The sequence below is a fragment of the Pristiophorus japonicus genome, chromosome 9 (genome assembly GCF_044704955.1).
Source record: "Pristiophorus japonicus isolate sPriJap1 chromosome 9, sPriJap1.hap1, whole genome shotgun sequence".
Taxonomy (NCBI): Eukaryota; Metazoa; Chordata; class Chondrichthyes; family Pristiophoridae; genus Pristiophorus; species Pristiophorus japonicus.
In genome coordinates this window covers 206,125,529-206,153,233 of record NC_091985.1, presented here as the reverse complement: position 1 = coordinate 206,153,233, position 27,705 = coordinate 206,125,529, and the positions used below count along the sequence as shown (strand labels likewise).

Here is a 27,705-nt window from a genome sequence, read left to right as displayed (position 1 = left end):
TGAAATCCAGCCCCCGGGTCAGATGTTTGTCTTTCCATAGTCGGGAGTAAAGTACGCCTACACAGAGCGCACAGAGTAAAACAGGTTTAGCAGGATCCGAATGGAGCAACGGAACTCGTCCAATGTTCCCTCCATTCATTGTTCTCTCTCCGCACCGCCCAGGGGTTGATCCGCCCTCAGTTACTTTCCCTGTCGCTGGGTCACTGCACTTGTGGCAGGCGAGGCTCCCTGGCGCCATCTGCTGGTAAGGACTCAACCGCCGTCGGGCTCTTTCCCCACCGGTGGGTCTCTGTACCTGCATCGGGTGGGCGTGGCTCTCTGGCGCCCTCCCCTGGCCCGCTGTATGATTGCTGGTTGAGAGCCTTTCTTTAGTCTGCGCACCACATCCTCCCAACCCGACTGCCGCCGACTCAATGCCCATTTTATTGTATTGTTTGGATTGCCGGAAAGCACACAATGGTTCGTTCTGAGTTTTATGGAGTAGATTCTCGTGAATGAATTGGGCACGTTGCATCACGACATGTAATTGACCAATAAAACTGGAGCTGACGGTTTTTTAACTCCCAGGCGGGGTTTCAGTGTCAACTCATTCTTTCGTCCTGGCAGCTGAAGGACATGCGCTCTTTTTACAGGACAGTCGAATATTCAGCACAACCCCGCGAGCTGGAGCTGGCACCATCCAAAGGGGAAATATTCTCCACCTCTGCATTCTTCTAATCATGCTCCCATTTGTGGTCAGGGCTCTCATCGCTCCGGCGGTCAATCAGTTGTTTATTCTCTCCCAGCAAGGCAGATAATCTGCACTGTGGGATATTAAAACGATGCCTCACATCCCTCGCTCTTGTTGATACCATTATCGCAAACCCTTTCGGAGCCACCACATCCTGACTTCTTTCCGGCACTGACCGAGTCCGGCCTGACACGGTGAACTCTGCAGGGAGCAGTTGAGGGCCCGTTAGTTCAGAACAGTCACTGAGCTGTTTACAGATGAACACGTTGTGAATCACGGTTGGATTCCTTTCCTGTGCTGCACCAGTGGACTGCGGTGATCAGCGGTTCAGTACCACTAATGGATTCAGTACAGCCCAACCCTGATCAGTGTAAATGGATCGAACCACCTAGATAAATGTGGGAGACTGACCAGGAGGGTCTGATCAATACAATAGAGGGATTGCTGCAGCTAAACCCATCTGATCTTTATAAATGCACCAAACCATCTAACTAAATGTGGAGAGGGGATTGGCCAGGATGGACTGCTCATTACTACAACAACAACAACAACAACAACCACAATCATTTATATAGCGCTGTCAACTTAGTAAATTGCCCCAAGTTGCTTCACATGAGCGTAATCAGACAAAAAATTATACCGAACCAAAGAAGGAGACATGAGTACAGGTTACCAAAAGTGTCGTCAGAGATCGTTTATAAGGATGGTCTTAAAGGAGGAGCATAATGGAAAGGTTTAGGAAGGGAATTCCAGAGATTGGGGCGCAGACTACTAAAGGCACGGTTGCCAATGGTGGGGTGAAGAAAGTGAAGGATGCACAAGAGACTAGAGAATCTGCAATGCAGAGTTCATACAAACATAGAAATTTATAGCATGGAAGGAGGCCATTTGGCCCATCGTGTCCATGCCAGCCGACCAAGAGCTATCCAGCCGACTCCCACTTTCCAGCTCTTGGTCTGTAGGTCTGTAGGTTACGGCACTTCAAGTGAATATTCAAATACTTTTTACATGTGGTGAGAGTTTCTGCCTCTACCACCATTTCAGGCAATGTGTTCCAGACCCCTACCACCCTCTGTGTGAAATAATTTGTCCTCAAATCCCCTCTAAACCTCTATGCCATCTGGCTGTTGACCCCTCTGCTAAGGGAAATAAATCCTTCTTATCCACTCTAGCTAGGCCGCTCATAATGTTGTATTCCTCAATTAGGGCTCCCGCCAGTCACCTCTGTTCCAAAGAAAACAACCCTAGTCTCTCCAATCTTTACTTATAGCAAAAGTTATCCAGTCCAAGCAACATCCTTGTAAATCTCCTCTGTACCCACTCTGGTGCAATCACATCTTTCCTATCATGTGGTGACCAGAACTGTACGCAGTACTCTAGTTGTGGCCTAAGTAATGTTTTATATGGTTCAAGCATAACCTATCTGCTGTTATATTCTATGCCTCGGCTAATAAAGGCAAGCATTCCGTGTGCCTTCTTAACCACCTAATCTACCCCACATGCAATCTTCAGGGATCTGTGGACATGCACTCCAAAGTCCCTTTGTTCCTCTACACTTTTCAGTGTCCCACCATTTAATTGTTAGCCCTCCCCAAATGCATTAACTCACACTTCTCCGGATTGAATTCCATTTTCCACTGTTCTGCCCACCAGACCAGTCCCTTGCTATCTTCTTGCAGTCTGCAGATTTCCTCTTCTTTATAACTGCACAGCCAATTTTTGTATCACCTGCAATCTTTTTAATCATACCCCCAACATTCACGTCTAAATCATTGATATATACCACAAAAATCAAGGGACCTAGTTCTGGGAGGATCATGGGGTTGGAGGAGGTTTCATAGATAGGGCAGGGGTGACCATATGGAGGCATTTGAACACGAGAATGAGAATTTTATAATCGACAGATTGCTGGACAGAGAACCAATGTAATTCAACAGACAAAGAGTGAAGTGTGAAAGGGACAGTGCGAGTTAGGTTATGGGCAGCAGAGTTTGGGTGAGTTTAAGATTATGGAGGGAGCAAGATGGGAATCGGGACAGGACAGCATTGGATAGGTCCTGCCTGGAAGTGACAAAAGCCTGGAGGGCTTTAGCAGCAGAAGGGGATGAGCATGGAGAGGGAGCCGTGCTGTAGCTGCCCTGGAAGTGTTTGATGGGACAGTGTAAAGGGAGCTTTACTCTGCATCTAACCCTTGCTGTACCTGCCCTGGGAGTGTTTGATAGGACAGTGCAGAGGTAGCTTTACTCTATCTAACCTGTGCTGTACCTGTCCTGGGAGTGTTTGATGGGACAGTGTAGACCGAACTTTACTCTGTATCAAACCCATGCTGTACCTGCCCTGGGTGTGTTGGATAGGATAGTGCGGCGGGTGGGAAGGAGGGAAGGAAGGAAAGGAAGTGAAGGGAAGGAAAATAAATGAAGGAAAGAAGGAAAGAAAGAAATAAAGAAAGAAAGGCTCTTCATGTTTTTGTGAATGAGTGGAGAAGAACAGGTTGGTTTCTCACAATACCCAACCTCCTGTTCTCGCTCCTTTACTCATTGAGAGAACAGATTAAAATAAAAGATGTATCTTTCTGTATTTCTCCCATCCACAGAATGGCCATGCTCACTCATCTCCTCCTCTCCCCGTCTCTTTCCCAGACATGAGCTCACAGAGTATCCGCCAGAATCCCGTCACTGTATCCAGATTTCCCGGGGAGGGAGTGGGACTGAAGTGTGATGTCAGTGGCCCCAGTAACCCTGACATGTTCTGGTACAGGCAGGGCCCGGGGAGGGAGTGGGACTGAAGTGCGATGTGAAGGGTCCCAGTAACCCTGACATGTTCTGGTACAGGTACAACCCAGGGAGGGAGTGGGATTGAAGTTTGATGTGAAGTGTCCCAGTAACCCTGACATGTTCTGGAACAGGCAGGACCCGGGGAGGGAGTGCGACTGAAGTGTGATGTCATGGGCTCCAGTAACCCTGACATATCCTGGTACAGGCAGGGCCCGGGGAGGGAGTGGGACTGAAGTGTGATGTCATGGGTCCCAATAGCCCTGACATATCCTGGTACAGGCAGGACCCGGGGGGGGGGGAGTGGGACTGAAGTGTGATGTCACGGACCCCAGTAACCCTGACATGTTCTGGTACAGGCAGGACCCGGGGAGGGAGTGGGAGTGAAGTGTGATGACACGGGTCCCAGTAACCCTGACATGTCCTGGTACAGACAGGACCCAGTGAGGAGCTGCAGTTGATATTTTACTCACTAACTGTACAAAGTGTAAATCCAGATGGGACGGTGGACATTTTTATCGCCGAGCGACCGAGTAGCAACGAGTTGAAGCTGAAGTCCTCCATCCTGTGGGCAGATCATTCGGCTGTGTATTACTGAGGTTGGAGTCTGCACAGTGAGTCCTAGAGATGGAACGGCTCGACACAAACCCCGGAGGGGCAGGGAGCGCCTGTGAGAGATAAAATCTCATGGCGCCTCGTTCTGTTGGGTTTAATTTGCAGAGCAAATGTGTTTTGACTAGAAGGGATTCAAATTCCTGGGTCATTGGAACCGGTTCTGGGGCAGGTGGGACCAGTACAAACCGAATGGTCTGCACCTGGGCAGGACCGGAACCAATGTCCTAGGGGGGAGTGTTTGCTAGTGCTGTTGGGGAGGGGTTAAACTAATATGGCAGGAGGATGGGAAGCTATGCAGGGAGACAGAGGAAAGTAGAATGGAGGCAGAAGCAAAAGATAGAAAGAGGAAAAGTAAAAGTGGAGGGCAGAGAAACACAAGGCAAAAAGCAAAAAGGGCCACATTACAGCAAAATTCTAAAGGGGCAAAGGGTGTTAAAAAGACAAGCCTGAAGGCGGGAGACGTCATAGCCTCGCCCACATAGTCTGTGACGTACCAGGTGGCGTTGGTGCTGAGGACGGGAACGCTCGCAGTGCGCCTGCGCCGAACTCCCAACACAGTCAATCCCTCACTCCTGCAGTATTAATAATAACTTTTGTTTTCGAGCGCCTTTAACGTAGTAAAACATGCCAAGGTGCTTCACAGCAGTGTTACAGGACACAACAGATACATGTGACACTGAGCCACAGAAGAGATAGGGAGGGGTGTAGGGTTGGGGGAGGTTACAGAGAGAGGGAGGGGTGCAGGGGCTGGAGGAGGTTACAGAGATAGGGAGGGATGTAGGGGCTAGAGGAGGTTACAGAGATAGGGAGGGTTGTAGGGCTGGAAGAGGTTACATAGATAGGGAGGGGTGTAGGGTTGGAGGAGGTTACAGAGAGAGGGAGGAGTACAGGGCTGGAGGAGGTTACAGAGATAGGTAGGGGAGTAGGGCTGGAGCAGGTTACAGAGATAGGGAGGGTTGGAGGTTTGGAGGAGGTTACAGAGATAGGGAGGGGTGTAGGGTTGGGAAAGGTGACAGAGATAGTGAGGGGTGTAGGACTGGAGCAGGTTGCAGAGATAGGGAGGGTTGTAGGGCTGGAGCAGGTTACAGAGATAGGGAGGGTTGTAGGGTTGTAGGAGGTTACAGAGATAGGGAGAGGTATAGGGTTGGAGGAGGTTACAGAGATAGGGAGGGGTATAGGGGTTGGAGGAGGTTACAGAGAGAGAGGGTGTAGGGCTGGAGGAGGTTACAGCGATAGGGAGCGGTGTAGGGGCTGGAGGAGGTTACAGAGAGAGAGAGAGAGGGTGTAAGTTGGAGGAGTTTACAGAGATAGGGAGGGGTGAGACCGATGGAGGGATTTGACCATGAGGATGAGGTTTTTAAATCCGTGACATTACCCGCCCCGGAGCCCATGAGGGGATCTGATTGAATGGCGGAGCTGGCTCGAGGGGCCGAATGGGCCTCCTTCTGTTACCCGTGACAGGATCTGAACTGGCGTTCTCTGGATTACTGCTCCAGATAACTGCTGTGCCACCATTCATGTATCCAGAGAAGGGGAGCCAGAAACCTACCCTTAACCTGTTGCTGCACGAGAAGGCTGCTTCAATGACATGCTTACATATCTGAAGCGCCCTCTCATTTAGACTGCAATCCTGCCCGCGGCCAATCCTGGAGAGATCACTGTGGATTACATCGTAACCGACAAGGTGTCGTGCTCGCAGTCCTGCATCCATTCGACTACTCTGAAGGTGCCTGGAGGGACCACATTGCTCCAAATCATGAGGCGTGCACAAGAGAAGCAGCCAGAATACTTTTTAGTGAGTATCTAAGAACATAAGAAATAGGAGCAGGAGTCGGCCATTTGGCACCTCGAGCCTGCTCCACCATTCAATAAGATCATGGCTGGTCAGATCCTGGCCTCAACTCCACTTCCCGGCCCGCTCCCCAAAACCCTTCACTCCCATCTCTTTCAAATATCTGTCTATCTCCTTAAATATATTCTTCTTAGGCAGTCCCCCGGAATCGGGGATAACTTGCTTCCACACTAAGGTGACTGATGAGACCAATGCGGCCAGGTCCAGAACTTCATTTTAAAGGTTGGAAGATACCTGTGCATGAATTCTTTCAACGTTGCACACCAGCCACCACACGGGCTTGACAGAGCAAGGTCTTGGTACAATGGCAAGGATATCCAAGACGATTGGAGACCAGGCTCTGTTGCATGGGCCGAACACACACACACATTCCTACTAACCCCCTCCCTCCCTCCCTCCCTCCCTCAGGTCCTCGGTCCAAGTTTTTCAGCTTGTGTATTTGTCCATAGAATACTGACCCTGTACCCCAGGCCCCCCGGCTCAAGTTCCCGTACATTGCTCTCCATGCGCAGCCTCTGCTGCGTTTTTCTGCACTCTCTCCAGCCGCTCACGCTGTGGTGGTTGGTTACCGCATTTATACTGGCCTCGGGTCCCGACCTTGCTGCTGGCCTCTTAGTGCATTACTGCTATCCTGACTCCCGATTGCTGAACTCAACACAGACCAGGTATTGTACCTCTGACCTTTCTAGTTTGCGTATTCCAATATCTACCAACTTAGCCTACAGGGGAAGCTCCTTAGTTCTATTTTTAATCCATGAAAACATTCTGACCTTCTTTCACTCTCAAACATCATTGTCCCATTTACTGGTGCCCTCCCCTATCGCCCCCATTTATTGGTGCCACTCCCCTATCCCCCATTTACTGGTGCCCCTCCCCTATCGCCCCCATTTACTGGTGCCCCTCCTCTATCCCCCATTTACTGGTTCCTTCCCTATTCTCACATTTACTGGTGCCCCTCACCTATCCCCTTATTTAATGGTGCCCCTCTCCTTTGCTCCCCCATTTACTGGTGCCCCTCCCCACTGCCCCATTTACTGGAGCCCCTCCCCTGTCTCCTGGCCCCCATTTACTGGTGTCACTCCCCTATACCCCATTTACTGATGCCCCTCCCCTATCCACCATTTACTGATGCCACTCCCCTATCCCCCATTTACTGGAGCCTTTCCCCATTCTCCATTTACTGGTGCCCCTCCCCTATCCCCCATTTACTGGTGCCCCTCCCCTATCGCCCCCATTTACTGGTGCCCCTTCTCTATCCCCCATTTACTGGTGTCCTTCCCTATTCTCACATTTACTGGTGCCCCTCCCCTATCCCCCTATTTAATGGTGCCCCTCTCCTTTGCTCCCCCATTTACTGGTGCCCATCCCCACTCCCCCATTTACTGGAGCCCCTCCCCTGTCCCCTGCCCCCATTTACTGGTGTCACTCCCCTATACCCCATTTACTGATGCCCCTCCCCTATCCCCCATTTATTGGAGCCTTTCCCCATCCCCCATTTATTGGTGCCCCTCCCCTATCCCCCATTTATTGGTGCCCCTCCCCTATCCCCCATTTACTGGAGCCTTTCCCCATCCCCCATTTACTGGTGCCCCTCCCCTATCCCCCATTTACTGATGCCCCTTCCCTATCCCCCATTTACTGGTGCCCCTCCCCTATCCCTCATTTACTGGAGCCTTTCCCCATCCCCCATTTACTGGAGCCCCTCCCCTGTCCCCTGCCCCCATTTACTGGTGTCACTCCCCTATACCCCATTTACTGATGCCCCTCCCCTATCCCCCATTTATTGGAGCCTTTCCCCATCCCCCATTTATTGGTGCCCCTCCCCTATCCCCCATTTATTGGTGCCCCTCCCCTATCCCCCATTTACTGGAGCCTTTCCCCATCCCCCATTTACTGGTGCCCCTCCCCTATCCCCCATTTACTGATGCCCCTTCCCTATCCCCCATTTACTGGTGCCCCTCCCCTATCCCTCATTTACTGGAGCCTTTCCCCATCCCCCATTTACTGGTGCCCCTCCCCTATCCCCCCCCCCCCACCCCCCATTTACTGGTGCCCCTCACCCAGCCTCCCCAGCTCTCTGGGGCAGAGAATTCCAGATTCACGACCCTCAGAGAAGAAAGTCCTCCTTTTCTCTGTTTTAAATGGGCGACCCCTTATTCTGAAACTATGCCCACGAGGTGAAACATCTTCTCTGCATCTATCCTGTCAAGCCCCCTCAGAACCTTATACGTTTCAATAAGATTCTTCTAAACCCCAATGAGTATACCGGCAGAGAACTCTGTTTGAATAAGGACGTGGAGCCGTGTGTTCCTATGACTAGGACACAGGAGGGTAGAAGTTATGCTGCAGCTGGAGATTACAGAGATAGGGAGAGGTGAGGCCATGGAGGGATTTGAACACAAGGATGAGAATTTTGAAATTGAGGTGTTGTTTAACCAGAAGCCAATAACTTTTACCCTCTTCTACAGGGGGGCAGAAGTTATGCTGCAGCTGTCCAAAACCCTGGATAAACCACACCTGGAGTCCTGTGAGCAGTTCTGGGCTCCACACCTTAAAAAGGATATATTGGCCTTGGAGGGAGTGCAGCGAAGGTTTACCAGAAAGGTACCCAGACTTCAAGTAACGGGAGAGATTACACAAACTAGGGTTGTATTCTCCAGAATTTAAAAGGTTCAGGGGTGATTTGATCAACGTTTTCAAGATATTAAATGGAACAGATAGGCTAATTAGCAATCTTGTGCGAGGCCCCTTGGGGAAGAGTGACAATAATATGGTAGAATTCTTTATTAAGATGGAGAGTGACACAGTTAATTCGGAGACTAGGGTCCTGAACTTAAGGAAAGGTAACTTCGATGGTATGAGATGTGAATTGGCTAGAATAGACTGGCGAATGATACTTAAAGGGTTGACGGTGGATAGGTAATGACAAATATTTAAAGATCACATGGATGAACTTCAACAATTGTACATCCCTGTCTGGAGTAAAAATAAACGGGGAAGGTGGCTCAACCATGACTAAGAAGGGAAATTAAGCATAGTGTTAAATCCAAGGAAGAGGCATATAAATTGGCCAGAAAAAGCAGCAAACCTGAGGACTTGGAGAATTTTATAATCCAGCAGAGGAGGACAAAGGGTTTAATTAGGAGGGGGGAAATAGAGTACGAGAGGAAGCTTGCTGGGAACATACAAACTGACTGCAAAAGCTTCTATAGATATGTGAAAAGAAAAAGATTAGTGAAGACAAACTTGCTGTCAGATTCAGGTGAATTTATAATGGGGAACAAAGAAACGGCGGACCAGTTGAACAAATTGATTGATTCTGTTTTCACGAGGGAAGGCACAAATAACCTTCCGGAAATACTAGGGGACCGAGGGTTCAGTGAGGAGGAGGAACTGAAGAAAATGCTTATTAGGCAGGAAATTGTGTTAGGGAAATTGATGGGATTGAAGGCCGATAAATCCCGGGATATAGAAACATAGAAAATAGGTGCAGGGGTAGGCCATTCGGTCCTTCGAGCCTGCACTACCATTCAATGAGTTCATGGCTGAACATGCAACTTCAGTACCCCATTCCTACTTTCTCGCCATACCTGATAGTCTGCATGCCAGAGTACTTAGGGAAGTGTCCCTCGAAATACTGGATGCATTGGTGATCATTTTCCAACAGTCTATCGACTCTGGATCAGTTCCTATGGACTGGAGGGTAGCTAATGTAACAATTTTTAAGAAAGGAGGGAGAGAGAAAACGGGTAATTATAGACTGGTTAGCCTGCCATCAGTAGTGGGGAAAATGTTGGAATCAATTATTAAAGATGAAATAGCAGCGCATTTGGAAAGCAGTGACAGGATCAGTCCAAGTCGGCATGGATTTATGAAAGGGAAATCATGCTTTACAAATTTCTAGAATTTTTGGAGGATGTAACTAGTAGAGTGGACAAGGCAGAACCAGTGGATGTGGTTTATTTGGACTTTCAAAAGGCTTTTGACAAGGTACCACACAAGAGATCGGTGTGCAAAATTAAGGCCAATGGTACTGAAGTGGATAGAGAACTGGTTGGGCAGACAGGAAACAGAGAGTCGGGATAAATGGGTCCTTTTCAGAATGGCAGGCAGTGACTAGTGGGGTGCCGCAGGATTCAGTGCTGGGACCCCAGCTATTTACAATGTACATTAATGATTTGGATGAAGGAATATCTCCAAGTTTGCAGACGACACTAAGCTGTGTGGCGGTGTGAGCTGTGAGGAGGACGCTAAGAGGCTGCAGGGTGACTTGGACAGGTTAGGCGAGTGGGAAAGTGGATGGTAGATGCAGTATAATGTGGATAAATGTGAGGTTATCCACTTTGGTGGCAAAAACAGGAAGGCAGAATATTATCTGAATGGTGGCAGATTAGGAAAAGGGGAGGTGCAATGAGACCTGGGTGTCATGGTACATCAGTCATTGAAAGTTGGCATGCAGGTACTGCAGGCAAGTGAAGAAGGCAAATGGTATGTTGGCCTTCATAGCTAGGGGATTTGAGAATAGGAGCAGGGAGGTCTTACTGCAGTTGTACAGGGCCTTAGTGAGACCTCACCTGGAATATTATGTTCAGTTTTGATCGCCTAATCTGAGGAAGGATGTTCTTGCTATTGAGGGAGTGCAGTGAAGATTCACCAGACTTGATTCCCGAGATGGCAGGACTGACATATGAGGAAAGACTGGATTGACTAGGCCTGGATTCACTGGAGTTTAGAAGGATGAGAGGGGATCTCGTGGAAACATATAAAATTCTGACACGACTGGACAGGTTAGATACAGGAATAATGTTCCCGATGTTGGGGAAGTCCAGAACAGGGGGCATCATCTAAGGATAAGGGGTAAGCCATTTAGTACTGAGATGAGGAGAAGCTTCTTCACTCAGAGAGTTGTTAACCTGTGGAATTCCCTACCGCAGAGAGTTGTTGATGCCAGTTCGTTGGATATATTCAAGAAGGAGTTAGATATGGCTCTAATGGCTAAAACTATCAAGGGGTATGGAGAGAAAGCAGGAAAGGGGTACTGAGGTGAATGATCTTATTGAATGGTGGTTCAGGCTCGAAGGGCCGAATTGTCTACTCCTGCACCTATTTTCTATGTTTCTATGTGAATGCAAGTGAGGGACTGCCTATGATGATGATTATATTACACTAGATACCGTCTCTGTTTATATTACACTAGACCCAGGCCCTGTTTTACAGCCGCCATCTTTGTAAAGAAACCACTACTGCACGGGACTTCAAGGTCCCAGTGAGTGTAGAACTGAACCCAGCCTGAGTTCTGACGGAGGGTCATTGACCTGAGACGTTAACTCTGTTTTTCTCTCCACAGAAACTGCCTGACCTGCTGAGATTTCCAGCATTTTCTGTTTTTATTTCCGATTCTAGCATCCACAGTATTTTGCTTTTGTATAAGTGTAGAATGGAACCCAGCCAAAGTCAGGCACCTTCGGGGAAGGAGAGGGAGGGGAACCAGTGAGTGTAGAACTGAACCCAGCCACAGTCAGCATCATCAGGGGAGGAGAGGGAGGGGAACCAGTGAGTGTGGAACTGAACCCAGCCAGAGTCAGCACCTTCAGGGGAGGAGAGGGAGAGGGACTAGTGAGTGTGGAACTGAACCCAGCCAGAGTCAGCACCTTCAGGGGAGGAGAGGGAGGAGGACTAGTGAGTGCAGAACTAAACCCAGCCAGTGTTGGGTGAAAAAACTGGGAGTGGAGGAAAATTGTTTTGAGATATTTGGTGACTATGGATTTCACAGGGAGGAGGGACAATGTGTGCGACAGGTGTAAGAATCTAACATTTTCTGTAATTTTTTGCTGTATATTGACCAAACTTAAAGTTGACCAAATTTATTGGACCAGCATGCTTTGGGAGACCCAGAGACTGCTTGCTGTGAGAATTTGGCACAAAATGTTTAAATTGTTTTTCACAGACAAGGCAGCAACAGGCCTTAAACAGGAAGCTATCTGTTGAGCCATTGTGAAAACGACAGGAAAATTGACTGACTATTGACAAGAAGAAATTAATACAACTGCCATCACCGTTATTGTCTGGGACACATACGCAGTGGACAAGTTAACAAATTTCGGGGTATCAAAGTATTGTTCAAAAGACACTCGGAGTTGCAGTCGAGGGCAACTTGGTAAGTTGCCAATTTAAGTCGTCACGAACTGACCAATCGCTGACGTTGATACGTATGTAGTGCTTGCTTATCATTGCTTGGTTTTAAAGGAAGGGAATAAACCTGTATGCTGAGGTATAACTGAGGGAGGTGTTTGATGCAACATTTTTATGTGAACTTACAAGTAAGTTCTTGCTGATTTTAAGCAAAAAGAAGTTTTTCAGAGTCATTGGTGTTAGATTGTTTTGTTGCACATGTCTGTACTTTGGAAACTGTTGGACGGGGTGAGGGTTGATTTCCACACGTCTGTATGGGACGGGGATTTACACCTTTGGGGAACAAGGGAGGACAATGTTTCATAAAAAGTAGAATTGTGTGTTCTGACTTTCTATTCAGTAGTAACATTGGTGACTTTTGTAAATTCCTTTTTCAGGGTATTCCTCAGTCATCCCATTTGCAGATGGAAAACGCAAACCAAATATCACAACAAGATCTGACAGTCACTCAATTCCTCAAGATCTGAATATCATCGGCCTTTGAATGTGGAAAGAGAAATATTTTTCTGTTCTGTCTGTGGGAACAGATTTCAAACATTAGTGTGACTGGAACAGCACTCAGACACACACACACCCGAGTGAGAGTGTTCCAGTGCACTGACTGTGGAGAGAGCTTTAACCAGTTGCACAGCCTGAAAAAACATCACACCATTCACAGTGGGGAGAAACTGTAAACGTGCGTGGGCGAGGCTTCAACTGATCGTCCAACCTGGAGACACAAGGACACCCGCACCACGGAGAAATCGTGGAACTGTGGGAAGGGATTCAGTTCCCCGTCTGAGCTGCAAATTCATAATCGCTGTCACAGTGGGGAGAGGCCGTTCATCTGCTCCATGTATGGGAAGGGATTCCCTCAGTCATCCCACCTGCTGAAACACCAGCGAGTTCACATCGGGGAGAGGTCGTTCACCTGCCCTGAGTGTGGGAAGGGATTCCCTCAGTCATCCCACCTGCTGAAACACCAGCGAGTTCACACTGGGGAGAGGCCGTTCACTTGCTCCATGTATGGGAAGCGATTCCCTCAGTCATCCCACCTGTTAGCACACCAGCGAGTTCACACTGGGGAGAGGCCGTTCACCTGCTTTGTGTGTGGGAAGGAATTCATTAATTCATCCAACCTGCTGACACACCAACGAGTCCACAACTGGCTGCAGGGGTTGGAATCTGCTGTTTGTGCTGCTGTTAATCACATCCAGGACTGAATCGTGTTCATTCTGACAGTTGGGATTTGTTTCTGCTGATGTTCATAACCCCTAGAACTGGGCAGGAGTTAAAATATTTTTATATTTCAAATAACACAGTGTGGATATTTGATGTCTCCAACATAAGAGCAGACTAATTGACGTCCTGTTACCGACTGCTCCATTTAGGGACTTTCCTCCTTTTGAACTCTAGATTAGTTCAATTTTCACACCTTCGGTTACTCTCATGGACAAGTCTCAGCTCCCCCTACCTTCCAGAGTGCCTCTCCTAGCCTTGGGATCCAGGGAAGGTATTGGTAACACACCCAGGATCACTGAACACAAAACCCAGTCTGTTAATCACGTTCAGCTACTGGACTTAGTGTGTGCCCCACAGCATCTCTCTCACATTCGATGTGTGAATGGAGCATCACACCTGCAAACCTGGGTTCAAATAAAATTTTAATCCACTCAGCAATTGTACTTTTTAAAAATACATACAAATAAACAGATCACATCAAATCATTGGCCGAGGTTTATAGTCACCAAGATGAACAAGTAAACACATCACGGCCCAATGCTCCAGCTCTATATTCACAGGAGAAAGTCTGTTATCTAACTCGAGTGGACAGAATAGAAAAAGATCGGGACTCTTAGAACATGTAGAATCTGTTATAAATATCTTTCAAATTCTGACTGGTACAATGTGTTGGTTTCCTTTCAACTAAAGTGAATGGAAGATGAGAGGGGATTCAAGGGTAGGTGTAAAAGAGGAGTAGGGGTGAGAGGGGGTTTGGAGAGTCGGGGTGAGAGGGGGTTTGGAGAGTAGGGGTGAGAGGGGGTTTGGAGAGTAGGGGTGAGAGGGGGGTTGGAGAGTAGGGGTGAGAGAGGGGTCGGAGAGTAGGGGTGAGTGGGGGGTTGGAGAGTAGGGGTGAGAGGGGGGTTGGGGAGCAGGGGTGAGAGGAGGGTCGGGGAGCAGGGGTGGGAGCGGGGTCGGGGCGCAGGGGTGGGAGGGGGGTCGGGGAGCAGGGGTGGGAGGGACTTGGAGAGTAGTGGTGAAGGAGGAGTTGGGCTGAGGGGATTGGAGAGTTGGGGTGAAAGAGGTGTCCTCCACCGTGTCCGCTCCATTTCCCACACTTCTGCGCTCATCCCTTCCCCGCCCTCCCAGAACCATGATAGGGTTCCCCTTGTCTTCACCTTTCATCCCACCAGCCTCCACATTCAACGGATCATTCTCCACTGTTTCCACCACCTCCAGCGTGATCCCACCAATCACATCTTCCCCTCCCCTCTTAGCATTTCGAAGGGACTGCTCCCTCCGTGACCACCTGGTCCATTCCTCAATCAACCCCCAATACCCCCAACACCCCCCCACCCCACTCCCTTCCCACAGCACCTTCTCATGCAAGTGCAGGAAATGGAACACCTTCCTTTTTATTTTCTCCCTTCTCACCATCCAGGGCTCTAAACATTCCTTCAGGTGAAATAACAATTTACTTGTACTTCTTTCAATTTAGTATACTGTATTTGCTGCTCATTATGCTCCTCTAAATTGGGGAGACCAATCACAGATTGGGTGACCGCTTTGTGGAACACCTCCATTCAGTCTGTAAAGGTGACCCTGAGCTTCCGGTCGCCTGTGAGTTTAATTCTCCGCTCCACTCCCACTCTGACCTCTCTGTCCTCAGCCTTTGCACTGTCCCAACAAAGCTCAACGTAGCTCGAGAGGATCAGCACCTCATCTTTTGTTCAGGCAGCTTACATCCTTCTGGACTCCACATAGAGTTCAACAATTTCACACCATATTCTCTGCCCCGCTCTTTCAGACGGCAGCAGTTGATGTTTCTGCTATTCCATTTACACCTCTTCTAGGCTCACCTTTTCTTTATTGTCTCATTACCATCTCCTTTTGCCTTGTACAGTCAACCGCAAGGGTCTATGGAGCACCCTCCATTTCAGATGTCCCCAAAAGTTCGTCACCATTCTCCACCTGCTCCACGATGACATGCAAGCCGTGATCCCTACCAATGGGTCCATCACAGACCCAATCCACGTCCGGACCGGGGTCAAACAGGACTGCACCATCGCCCCAAATCTCTTCTCAATCTTCCTCGCTGCCATGCTCCACCTCACAGTCAACAAGCTCCTCGCTGGAGTGGAACTAAACTACAGAACCAGTGAGAACCTGTTCAACCTGCACCATGTCCAGGCCAGGACCAAGATCCCCCCAACCTCTGTTGTTGAGCTATAGTATCCAGACAACGCCTGCACACATGCAGAGGCTGAACTCCAGGACATAGTCAATGTATTTACTGAGGCATATGAAAGCATGGGCCTTACGCTAAAAATCCGTAAGACAAAGGTCCTCCACCAGCCTGTCCTTTCCACACAGCACTGCCGCCCCCCCCCCCAGTCATCAAGATCCATGATGCGGCCCTGGCTGCCTAAGGAAAAGAGTGAAGACCAGGCCCTTAAAACTGCCACCAAGCTCATGGTCTACAGGGCTGTAATAATACCTGCCCTCCTGTATGGCTCAGAGACGTGGATCATGTACAGTAGACACCTCAAGTCGCTGGAGATATATCACCAACGATGCCTCCGCAAGATCCGACAAATCCCCTGGGAGGACAGACGCACCAACATTAGCGTCCTTGACCAGGCCAACATCCCCAGCATTGAAGCACTGACCACACTTGATCAGCTCCGCTGGGCAGGCCACATTGTTCACATGCCAGACACGAAACTCCCAAAGCAAGTGCTCTACTCGGAACTCCTACACGGAAAACGAGCCAAAGGTGGGCAGAGGAAACGTTACAAGGACACCCTCAAAGCCTCCCTGAAAAAGTGCAACATCCCCACTGACACCTGGGAGTCCCTGGCCAAAGACCACCCTAAGTGGAGGAAATGTATTCAGGGGGGGCGCTGAGCATCTCGAGGCTCATCGCCGAGAGCATGCAGAAATGAAGCGCAGGCAGCGGAAAGAATGTGTGGCATACCTATCCCACCCTCCCTTTCCCTCAATGACTATCTGTCCCACCTGTGACAGGGACTGTGGTTCTCGTATTGGACTGTACAGCCACCTAAGGACTCATTTTAAGAGTGGAAGCAAGTCTTCCTTGATTCCGAGCGACTGCCTATGATGACAATCATATCTTTTGTTATTTAACCTCTCCTGCCTCCCACCCTATCACAGACCGTTCATTTTGTTCTTTCCTCCCCTCCCTGCTCTCCCTGCCTCTGACCTGTTCAAAATTTGTTACATCTCTAACTTTTTCCAGTTCTGATGAACAGTCGTCAACCTGAAATGTTAACTCTGTTTCTCTCTCCACAATGCTGTCTGACCTGCTGAGTATTTCCAGCATTTTCTGTTTTTATTTTAGATTCCAAGATCCACATTATTTTGTATAATATCATGTTGCTGGGGCAGTGGAGTCAAAAGGAAATTCCATTTATATAGCGCCTTTCACCATCTTGGGATGTCCCAAAGTGCTTTACAGACAATGAAGTATTTTTGGAAACGTGGTCACTGTTGTAATGTCGCAAACACCGCAGCCAATTTGTGCACAGCAAGCTCCCACAAACAGCAATGTGATAATGACCAGAGAATCTATTATTTTAGCGATGGTTGATAAATAAAAATTTTGCCTGGATACGGGGCAGAACTCGCTTACTCTTTAAAATAGTGCCATGGTATCTTTAACATCTACTTGAGAAGGAGGATGGGGCCTCGGTTTAATGTCTCTTCTGAAAGACGGCATCTCCGACAGTGCAGCACTCCCTCAGTACTGGCACTGGGAGTGTCAGCCTGGATTCTGGGCTCAAGTCTCTGAAGTGGGGTTTGAATCCATAGCTTTCTGACTCTGAAGCGAGAGTGATCCCACTGAGCAGAGGTTGTTAACCTATCACAGCTTGTATTTTAAAATGCTGCCATTTACCTCAGTGTATCGAAAGTTCAGGGCCTGAGTCCAGTCTTACACCAATCCATTTAATTGTCAGGGCCTTGTTCTTTTATGCCTGGGACCTGTTGTAACGGTGCACGGGATTTCCACTGGGTCCATATAAAAGTGTCAGTGATTCCGCAAAGGAACATCTGGAATTGCCCCAGGCAGAAGGACTCACAGAACTGGAGTGTTGCACTGCGTGAATTGCACCATCAGAGCAGCTAGAAGCTGGAATTGTTCTCCTTAGAAGGGAGAATTATGATCAAAATTATGAGGGGTTTTGATAGAGTAATTGGGAAGAAACTGTTTCCACTAGTAGGAGGGTCAGTAACCAGAGGACACAGATTTATGAGTTATTACTGCCCGAGACCATGTCTGTTTACATTACACTAGGCCCTGTCTCTGTTTATATTACACTAGACTCTGTCTCTGTTTATATTATACCAGACCCTGTCTCTGTTTATATTACACTAGACCCTGTCTCTGTTTATATTACACTAGACCCTGTCTCTGTTTATAGTACACTAGACCCTGTCTCTGTTTATATTACACTAGACCCTGTCTCTGTTTATATTACACTAGACCTTGTCTCTGTTTATATTACACTAGGCCCTGTCTCTGTTTATATTACACTAGACCCTGTCTCTGTTTATATTACACTGGGCCCTGTCTCTGTTTATATTACACTAGGCCCTGTCTCTGTTTATATTAGACTGGGCCCTGCCTCTGTTTATATTACACTAGACCCTGTCTCTGTTTATATTACCCTAGACCCTGTCTCTGTTTATATTACACTAGACCCTGTCTCTGTTTACATTACACTAGACCCTGTCTCTGTTTATATTAAACCAGACCCTGTCTCTGTTTATATTACCCTAGACCCTGTCTCTGTTTATATTACACTAGACCCTGTCCCTGTTTATATTAAACCAGACCCTGTCTCTGTTTATATTACACCAGACCCTGTCTATGTTTATATTACACTAGACCCTGTCTCTGTTTATATTACACTAGACCCTGTCTCTGTTTATATTACACTGGGCCCTGTCTCTGATTACATTACACTAGACCCTGTGTCTGTTTATATTACTCTAGACCCTATCTCAGTTATTACTGCACCAGTGGAAAAGGTTCTTCTCCATGAGTTCCTTTCAAAATCTTCAAAACTCAATCAAATCACACCTGAACCTTCTATATTCCAGGACGACATTTGTTATTGGACAAACACAAAGAATGCATGACTTGCAGTTACGCAGCATCGTTCACAACCTCAGCACCTTTACAGCCAGTGAAGTACTATTGAAGTGTAGTCACTGTTGTAATGTTGGAAATGCGGCAGATACTTTTCACACAGCACGATCCCATAAACAGCAAAGTGATGTCAAATGAATCTGTTTTTAGCGAAGTCAAATGTGGTTTAAATGCTGTCCCGGGACACTGGAGAGAATTTCCCTGCTCTTCAACTAGTGGCCGTGGGATTTTTTACGTCCACCTGAAAGGGCAGACAAGGCATTGGTTTGAAGACTCATTGGAAAGACAGCACCTCCAACAGTACGGCACTCCTCAGCATTGGCATCGTGGGCCTCAACCCCACTTTTCCGCCTGATCTCCAGATCCCTTGATTCCCCATAACTCCAAAAATCAATCTGTCTTGGCCTTGAATATATTCAGAGACTCAGTATCCACAGCCATCTGAGGCAGAAAATTCCAAAGATTCACAACCCTCTGAGTGAAGAAATTCCTCCTCATCTCAGTCTTAAATGGGCGACCCCTTATCCTGAGACTGTGACCCCTGGTTCTAGACACTCCAGCCAGGGGGAACATCCTCTCAGCATCTACCCTGTCAATCCCCTTCAGAATCTTGTACGTTTCAATGAGATCACCTCTCATTCTTCTAAACTGCAGAGAGTATGGGCCCATTCTACACAATCTCTCATCATAAGACAGCCCTCTCATCCCAGGAATCAATCTAGTGGACCTCTGTTGTACCGCCTCTTAGATAAGGAGTCCAAAACTGTGCACAGTACTCCAGGTGTGGTCTCACCAAGACCCTGTACAATTGGAGCAAGACTTCCTTACTCTATTACTCTAGCCCCTTGCAATAAAGGACAACATGCCATTTGCCTTCCTTATTGCTTGATGTACCTGCATGCTAGCTTTCTGTGTTTCTTGAACAATGATACCTAAATCTCACTGAACACCATCATTTAAAAGTTTCTCACCATTTAAAAAGTATGATTTTTTTCTATTCTTCCTACCAAAGTATATAACTTCACACTTCGCTACATTATACGCCATCTGCCACCTTTGCTGCCCACTCACTTAGTCTATCTATATCCCTTTGCAGATGCTTTGTGTTCTCCTCACAGCTTACTGTCCCGCCTAGCTTTGTATCGTCAGAAAACTTGGATACATTGCACTTGTCCCTTCATCTAGGTCATTAATATAGATTGTAAAAAGCTGAGGCTCAAGCAGTGATCCTTGTGGCACCCCACTAGTTACAGCCTGCCAACCTGAAAAAGACCCGTTTATTCCTACTCTCTGTTTTCTGTCCGTTAACAAATCCTCTATTCATGCTAATACATTACGTCCAATCCCATGAGCCTTTATCTTTTGTAATAACCTTTCATGTGGCACCTTTATCTACATCCTCAAGACCTCTAATACATTTGTCAAACACGAATTCCCTTTCATAAAGCCATGGTGACTCTGACTAATCATGTTATGATTACCTGCCCCTGTTATTCCAGTTCTCGTGCACAACTCTATTATTATTACTCTAGACTGTGGCTCTGCCAGTAATCAATCGGAGCATGTTTTTGGTATTTTTAAAGTGGATCCTGCCTCTGTTAATGTGATACCAGCAGAAATGACAGGCCATGCAGATCATGTATTGACTGCTTGGTTTTCGGCAGAGGATGGTTGCAGTTGCATTTATTAAGATCAATCCTTACTTCAGGGCATGATTAATGGTCTCCGGAAAGGAGGGAGTTTGACACCTTGAGGCTTCAATGCAAATGATTTCCTGCCATATTGCTTCTTTTTGAATTTAATTGCGCTGCTGTGAAAAGACAAAACATTTTACTTGAGCAAGAGGGTGGCTGCTCTTGGACACTACCTGGGAGCAACGTCAAGCTATTGGCACAGTCATGGGAACATCTTGGTGACTGCTGCTTTTGATTAAAAGATGGGGAGGAGGGGGAGGGGGATGGTGTTGATGAAGCATCTAAATTTACATTTTCTTCTGATACATAGAAAAAAAGAATTGAAAAGTAGGAAAGTTATGCTAAACCTGTAACGAACCTTGGTTAGACCACAATTAGAGTACTATGACATCTTTCAGTTATTGCACCAAATATTGCTTCTATTATTAACACTAAGGCTTGTTTCTTTCTCGATCCGGCTCCAGTTATTATTGCACTAGACCATTCCCACAGATGTCGGAAGAGGTTGAGAAGGAAACAGTGAAGGTAACAGTCAAAAGAAAGAAGACTATGGAAATAGAAATAGTGCACAATTCTCTAGAGAGTAACAAATGTTTCATTCTTTTTAAATGAGATAAATATTCGATCAGTGAGTTACAGGTTTATTAACCTCATGCCAGGTACAGGTAGTTTTATTTTTACCATTACTTGCACCAATAATCACACACTGGAGGTAAATATCAGGAGCTCCTGTGTGATGGTGAGGCGATCACTGGACAATAAAGTGCAGAGACTGGTGGGGGGCTGCTCATTATCCTCGGTGTGATTTAATCCCCTTTCCCACTGAATACTGCGGACAGACATGGTCACCTTGGTAACAGAATGGTCACTGTGACAGCACTTTCTAAACAATAGCACACAAGACAATGGGTTATCAATAAATGGTAATGATATTAAACTATCTGCAATTACATTTGAATAAAAGGATATAAAATGGTGAAAAATAACTGGTGAAGATAATCATTTATTTTTGCAGAAGGCACTTGCAAACATTAAGAATGATGTACACCTACACATCACACCTATATAGAGTGAGGTGTGTGCTTTATTCCAGTTGTTTCTCTTAATCAGATAAGAGTTAATGCGCCCGGTGATCATTTGGACCCTGCGGCTGCCCATCCGGCGGTTCTATGAGGTCACGGTTCCAGGCTCTGACACAATCAGTGGGCCAGGCAAAGCTCAATAGAAAATACTGCAGAGAAAACAATCCTTAGCATTAAAACCTGTGAGCAGTTGGCACAGGACAACACAAGTGTGAATTAGTAATCTTTAACACACAAAGTGCCACGAAGTAGTGCAAAGTGCAGTGAATTGCTCCCCTTCAGTCCTGTCCCTCAATCCCAGTCCATCTCTGGGAGATTGTTACAAGATTCACCCTATCCTCTCAACACAAATATTACCCACACAATACCAGATCAATAGGACATTGCCCACAGCTGCTGATAGCTATTAACAAGAATAAACCTGCTTCTAAGTTAAAAAAAATGGTTGCATGCTCTCACACACGCAAATACATATCTTTACGATTATCAACATATATCTATTCCACCATCTATCATTTGTCTCTCTATCTTACAGACGCAAGGTCTGGTGCAGTACTAGTGGAGACAGGTTCTATTGTAATATAAAGTGAGAAAGGGAATCGTTTCAAGTAAACAAGAGTTAGGGCCTCGTGTAATATAAACAGAGACAGGGTCTAGTGTAATATAAACAGAGATAGGGTCTAGTATAATATAAACAGAGACAGGGTATAGTGTAATATGAACAGAGACAGGGTCTAGTGTAATATAAACACAGACAGGGCCTAGTGTAATATAAACAGAGACAGGGTCTAGTGTAATATAAACAGAGACAGGGCTTAGTGTAATATAAACAGAGACAGGATCTAGTGTACTATAAACAGAGACAGGGTCTAGTGTACTATAAACAGAGACAGGGTCTGGTGTAATATAAACAGAGACAGGGTCTGGTGTAATATAAACAGAGACAGGGTCTAGTGTACTATAAACAGAGACAGGATCTAGTGTAATATAAAGAGAGACAGGGTCTGGTGCAATATAAACAGAGACAGGGTCTGGTGTAATAATAACAGAGACAGGGTCTGGTGTAATAATAACAGAGACAGGGTCTAGTGTAATATAAACAGAGACAGGGTCTGGTGTAATATAAACAGAGACAGGGTCTAGTGTAATATAAACAGAGACATGATGTAGTTATAGAATCACAGAATCTAAGAATGCTACATTTCAGATTGTGTACATCCAGCCCACTGTTGCATGTGCTGGCACTCATTTGAAAGATCTAACCAATTAGTCCCACTCCCCCTGCTCCTTCCCTATATCACAATCAGTCCCACTCACCCTGCTCTTTCCCAATATCCCAAGCAGTCCCACTTTCCCTGCTCTTTCCCAATATCGCTGCATTTTTTCATACTCAAGTATTTCCCAAATCCCTTTTGAAATGTATTACTGAATCTGCTCCTGGCCCCCTTTCAGGCCATGTATTCCAGATCATAACAGCTCATTGCATATTTATTTCCTCATTTTGCCTCTGATTCTTTTGCTAGTTAAATCTGTGTCCTCTGGCTACAGACCCTTCAGTCTCTGGAAACTATTTAGAACATAAGAGCATAAGAATTGGAAGCAGGAGTAGGCCATACAGCACTTCGAGCCTGCTCCGCTACTCAATAAGATCATGGCTAATCATCAACCTCAACTCCACTTTCAGGTCTGTTCCCCATAGTCCCGTGATTCTCCTAAAGTCCATAAATCTATCTATCTTAGCCTTGAATATACTCAATGACTCAGCATCCACAGTCCTTTCAGGTAGAGAATTCCAAAAATTCACAACCCTCTGAGTGAAGAAATTCCTCCTCAACTCGGTCTGAAATGGCCCACCCCTTATCCTGCGACTGCCCCCTATTTCTAGACTCTCCAGCCAGTGGAACAAACTCTCAGCATCTACCCTGTCAATCCCCCTCAGAATCTTATATTTTTCAATGAAATCCCCTCTCATTCTTTTAAACTCCAGAGAGTATAATCTACTCAATCTCACCTTATAGAACAACCCTCTCATCCCAAGGATCAATCTAGTGAATCTTCGTTGGACCGCCTCTATGGTCTCATCAAAACCCTGTACAATTGTAGTAAGACTTCCTTACTCTTGTACTCCAACCCCCTTGCAATAAAGGCCAACATGCTATTCAACTTCTTAATTGCTTGCTGTACCTGCATGCTAAATGTGTGTTTACTGTACGATGACACCCAAGCTTCTCTGAACACCCAATATTTAACATTTTCTCACAACTTAAAACATTCTGTTTTTCTGTCCTTCCTACTAAAGTGAATAACCTCACAGTTCCCCACATTATGCTCTATCTGCCACCTTAGTGCCCACTCTCTTAACATCCATATCCCTTTGCAGATGCTTTGTGTTCTCCTCACAGCTTACTGTTCCACCTATCCCTCGATACTGCTCCTGATACCCGGCACCTCTCGATACTGCTCCTGATACCCGGCACCTCTTGAACCACTGCATCAACATTGGGAACAAATGTCTGGGCTGAGGCCTGTATTGGATGAAAAACATGAGACCACTATGGCTGTAGTGTGCATCATCTACAGCAGCAAGTCACCAAGGCTTCTTTGACAGCACCTTCCAAACCCACAACCTCCTCCGTGTAGAAGGACAAGGACAGCAGGTGTATGGAAAGACCAGCACCTCCAAGATCCCCTCCAAGTCATGCACCATCCTGACCTCAGCACACAGACTGCAGTACGGTTCAAGAAGGCAGCGGCTCACCACCACCTTCTAAAGGGGCAATTAAGGATGGGCAATAAATGCCAATCTGGCTCACCCACATCCCGAGAATGAATGAAAATTAAAGAATGAACACAGTGAGAAATGAGCTGCAGAACTGTCAACACTGTCAGCTCAAAGGAGGCGTTTCCCTTTGGAAATCGGACTGCCCATTGAATTTGATTAAACTGATGTTAAAGTAACAATGCTGCTTTGCTCTGTGACAATAACAGATTATCAAAATATTTCCCATCGGGTGAAATTGAATGTCAGACTTGGACATCTTGTAGATCCATCTTTTTAAAAGTTGTGGGAACTCCGTTCTAAGATGGATTCCACCCAGTTCATAACAAGTCGTCAATCAGCTTGTATTATCATTGTGATATCAGGACTAGGCACACGGTGTTTAAAAGAAAGCTGATTTATTTGACATTTATACAGGTTATCAAACTATAGCCCAGTTATAGGGTTATATTACTAACATTGGCAGAAACAAATCCCAACTTCCAGAATGAACATGGTTCAGTCCCGGGTGTGATTAACAGCAGAATCCAACCCCTGCAGTCAGTTGTGAACTAGTTGGTGTTTCAGGAGGTCGGATGACACAGCAAATCCCTTCCCACACATGGTGCAAGGGAATGGCTTCTCCTTCGTATGAACTTGTTTGTTGTGTACCAGCAGGCTGGATGACCGAGTGAATCTCTTCCCACAGACAGAGCAGCTAAACGGCCTCTCTCCAGTGTGAATTTGCAGGTGTTTCTGAAGGCCAGATGATAAAGCGAATCCCTTCCCACATTCATAGCAAATGAATGACCTCTCCTCGGTGTGAACTTGCTTGTTGTGTGCCAGCAGGTGGGATGACTGAGAGAATCCCTTTCCGCACACAGAGCAGGTGAATGGCCTCTCCCCAGTGTGAACTCGCTGGTGTGTCAGCAGGTTGGATGACCGAGTGAATCCCTTCCCACACATAGAGCAGATGAATGGTCTCTCCCTGGTGTGAACTTGCTGCTTGTGTGCCAGCAGGTTGGATGACTGAGTGAATCTCTTCTCACAGACATAGCAGGTGAACAGCTTCTCCCCAGTGTGAACTCGCTGGTGTTTGAGGAGGCCGGATGACTGAGTAAATCCCTTCCCACATTTGGAGCAAGTGAACGGCCTCTCCCCAGTGTGAACTCGCTGGTGTGCCAGCAGGCCAGATGACAGAGCGAATCCCTTCCCACACACAGAGCAGGTGAACGGCCTCTCCCCAGTGTGAACTCGCTGGTGTGTCAGCAGGCTGGATGAGTCAGTGAAACCCTTCCCACACAAGGAGCAGGTGAACGGCCTCTCCCCAGTGTGAACTTGCTGGTGAATTTTTAACCGGGATGGGGATCTGAATCCCTTCCCACAGTCCCCACATTCCCACGGTTTCCCAATGGTACGGGTGTCCTTGTGTCTCTCCAGGTTGGGTGATCAGTTGAAGCCTCGTCCACACACAGAACACGTGTATGGTTTCTCCCTGCTGTGAATGGTGCGATGTATTTTCAGGCTGTGTAACTGGTTAAAGCTCTTTCCAGTCAGTGCACTGGAACACTCTCACTCGGGTGTGTGTGTCTCAGTGCTTTTCCAGTCACACTGATATTTGAAATCTTTTCTTACAGACAGAACAGATAGACATTTCTCCTTCCACAGTCAAAGGCCGATGGTATTCAGGTCTTGATGAATCGAGTGACTCTGTCAGATCTTTATGTGATGTTTGGTTCGAGTTTCCCGTCTGTGAATCCTCCCGTTCTAATACGCTGTAAAAGGAATTTACAAAAGTCATCTCTGTAAGTACAGGATAGAAATTCAGAACCGACAACTCAAGTTTCCAGACAACGTTCCCTCTCACACCCGGGATCATTTAATCCAAAACCCAGTCTGTTAATTAAACTTTCAGTTAGGGACTTAGCATGTGCCCCACAGCATCTTCCCCACTGTCGATGTGTGAATAGAGCATCAGACCTGCAACCCTGATTTTAAATTTAAATTCACTCAGCAAATTTATTTCACGGCCTAATAATACAGCTCTATATTTACAGGAGGAAGTCAGTTATCTAAATCCTCGAGTGGACAAAATAAAGATCTCAAATGTAAGAGTCCCTCGAATCCTTTGTTAAAACCTTTCAAATCTTGCCCGGTTCCTTCCTTATTACAGAATTTCCCCTCCCTGTGGGAGTCGATATTGATCAAAAACTATTAATTGGAAAATTCTTAGATCTGGTACTGTGTAATGAGACAGGATTAGTAAACAATCTCCTAGATAAGGAACCTCTAGGAATGAGTGACTATAACTTGGTTGAATTTCAAATTCAGTTGGAGGGTGAAAAAGTTAGTGCTCAAACCGGTGTCCTAAGCTTAAATAAAGGAGACTACTAAGGTATGAAGGCAGAGTTGGCTAAAGTGGCCTGGGAAAATAGATTAAAGTGAATGGTGGTTGATAAACAGTGGCAGACATTTAAGGAAATATTTAGTAACTCGCAACAAAAATATATTCCAGTGAGAAGGAACGATGTTAAGAGAAGAGATAACCATCCGTAGCTAACTAAGAAAATAAGGGAGGGTATCAAATTGAAAACAAGGGCATACAATGTGGCCAAGACTAGTGGGAGGCCGGAGGATTAGGAAACTTTTAAGCAAAGAATGAGTAAAAAAATAATAAAGAGAGGGAAGATAGATTATGAAAGTAAACTAGTACAAAATATAAAAACAAATAATAAGAGTTCCTACAGTTACATAAAAAGGAAAAGAGTGGCTCAAGTAAATGTTGGTTCCCTGGAAGATGAGACAGGGGAATTAATAATGGGGAACAGGGAAAGGGCAGAGATGTTTTGTATTGGCCTTCATGGCAGAAGACACTAAAAACATCCCAATAGTGGATAATCACGTGGCTATAGGGAGGAACTTAATACAATCATTATAACTAAATAAGTAGTACTTGGTAAAATAATGGGACTAAAGGCGAACAAGTCCCCTGCACCTGATGGCGTACATCCTAGGGTCTTAAAGGAAGTGGCTGCAGAGATAGTGGATGCATTGGTTGTAATCTACCAAAATTCCCTGGATTCTGGGGAGGTCCCAGCGGATTGGAAAACTGCAAATGTAACGTCCCTATTTAAAAAAGGAGGCAGACAGAAAGCAGAAAGCTATAGACCAATTAGCCTAACATCGGTCATTGGGAAAATGCTGGAGTCCATTATTAAGTGTAAGGGGATAAAATACGGTCACTAGAGAGGGGACAGATGGATGGTCACTAAAGTGGATACTGAAAGTAGTGAATTGATCTAACACATGGTCGAGATTGTAGGGCTTATCAGTATTAGGAGGTTCTGAGGAATCCGGAGTTCCTCTGTCTTACGGTAGGGATTGTGATTGACCGATTGTATGTAAAACTTGCTTATGTATGTAAAGCACGCTTGTACACTCGCTTACATTGGGTTAAGACGAGGGAAGCAGCAAAGCCTGATGGTTAATGAACCATCTCTTGTATTAACCTTAGTACAGACTCATGGAAGCTGTATTTAGTACAGAACAAGGACAGTAAAATGTTTGGGAACATAGATTATAGCAACATGGGCACAGGATGGTATTGACTGGTAGTTCTGACTAGAGTTCTTGGGAAA

The 27,705-nt window shown here is 46.4% G+C and overlaps 2 protein-coding genes across 2 annotated transcripts in view; one reads left to right on the top strand and one right to left on the bottom strand.

The window, feature by feature from the left end:
• The window catches only part of LOC139274083 (zinc finger protein 850-like), a 203,474-nt gene that overhangs the window by 56,826 nt on the left and 118,943 nt on the right, over positions 1-27,705 (bottom strand). Inside the window, exon 3 of the mRNA XM_070891132.1 lies at positions 24,911-25,514. Within this exon, the coding sequence (XP_070747233.1) occupies positions 24,911-25,514 (604 nt within the window). The remainder of the gene's footprint in view (positions 1-24,910; positions 25,515-27,705) is intronic.
• The window catches only part of LOC139273518 (zinc finger protein 664-like), a 221,311-nt gene that overhangs the window by 93,176 nt on the left and 100,430 nt on the right, over positions 1-27,705 (top strand). The gene's annotated exons all lie outside the window — the stretch shown is intronic.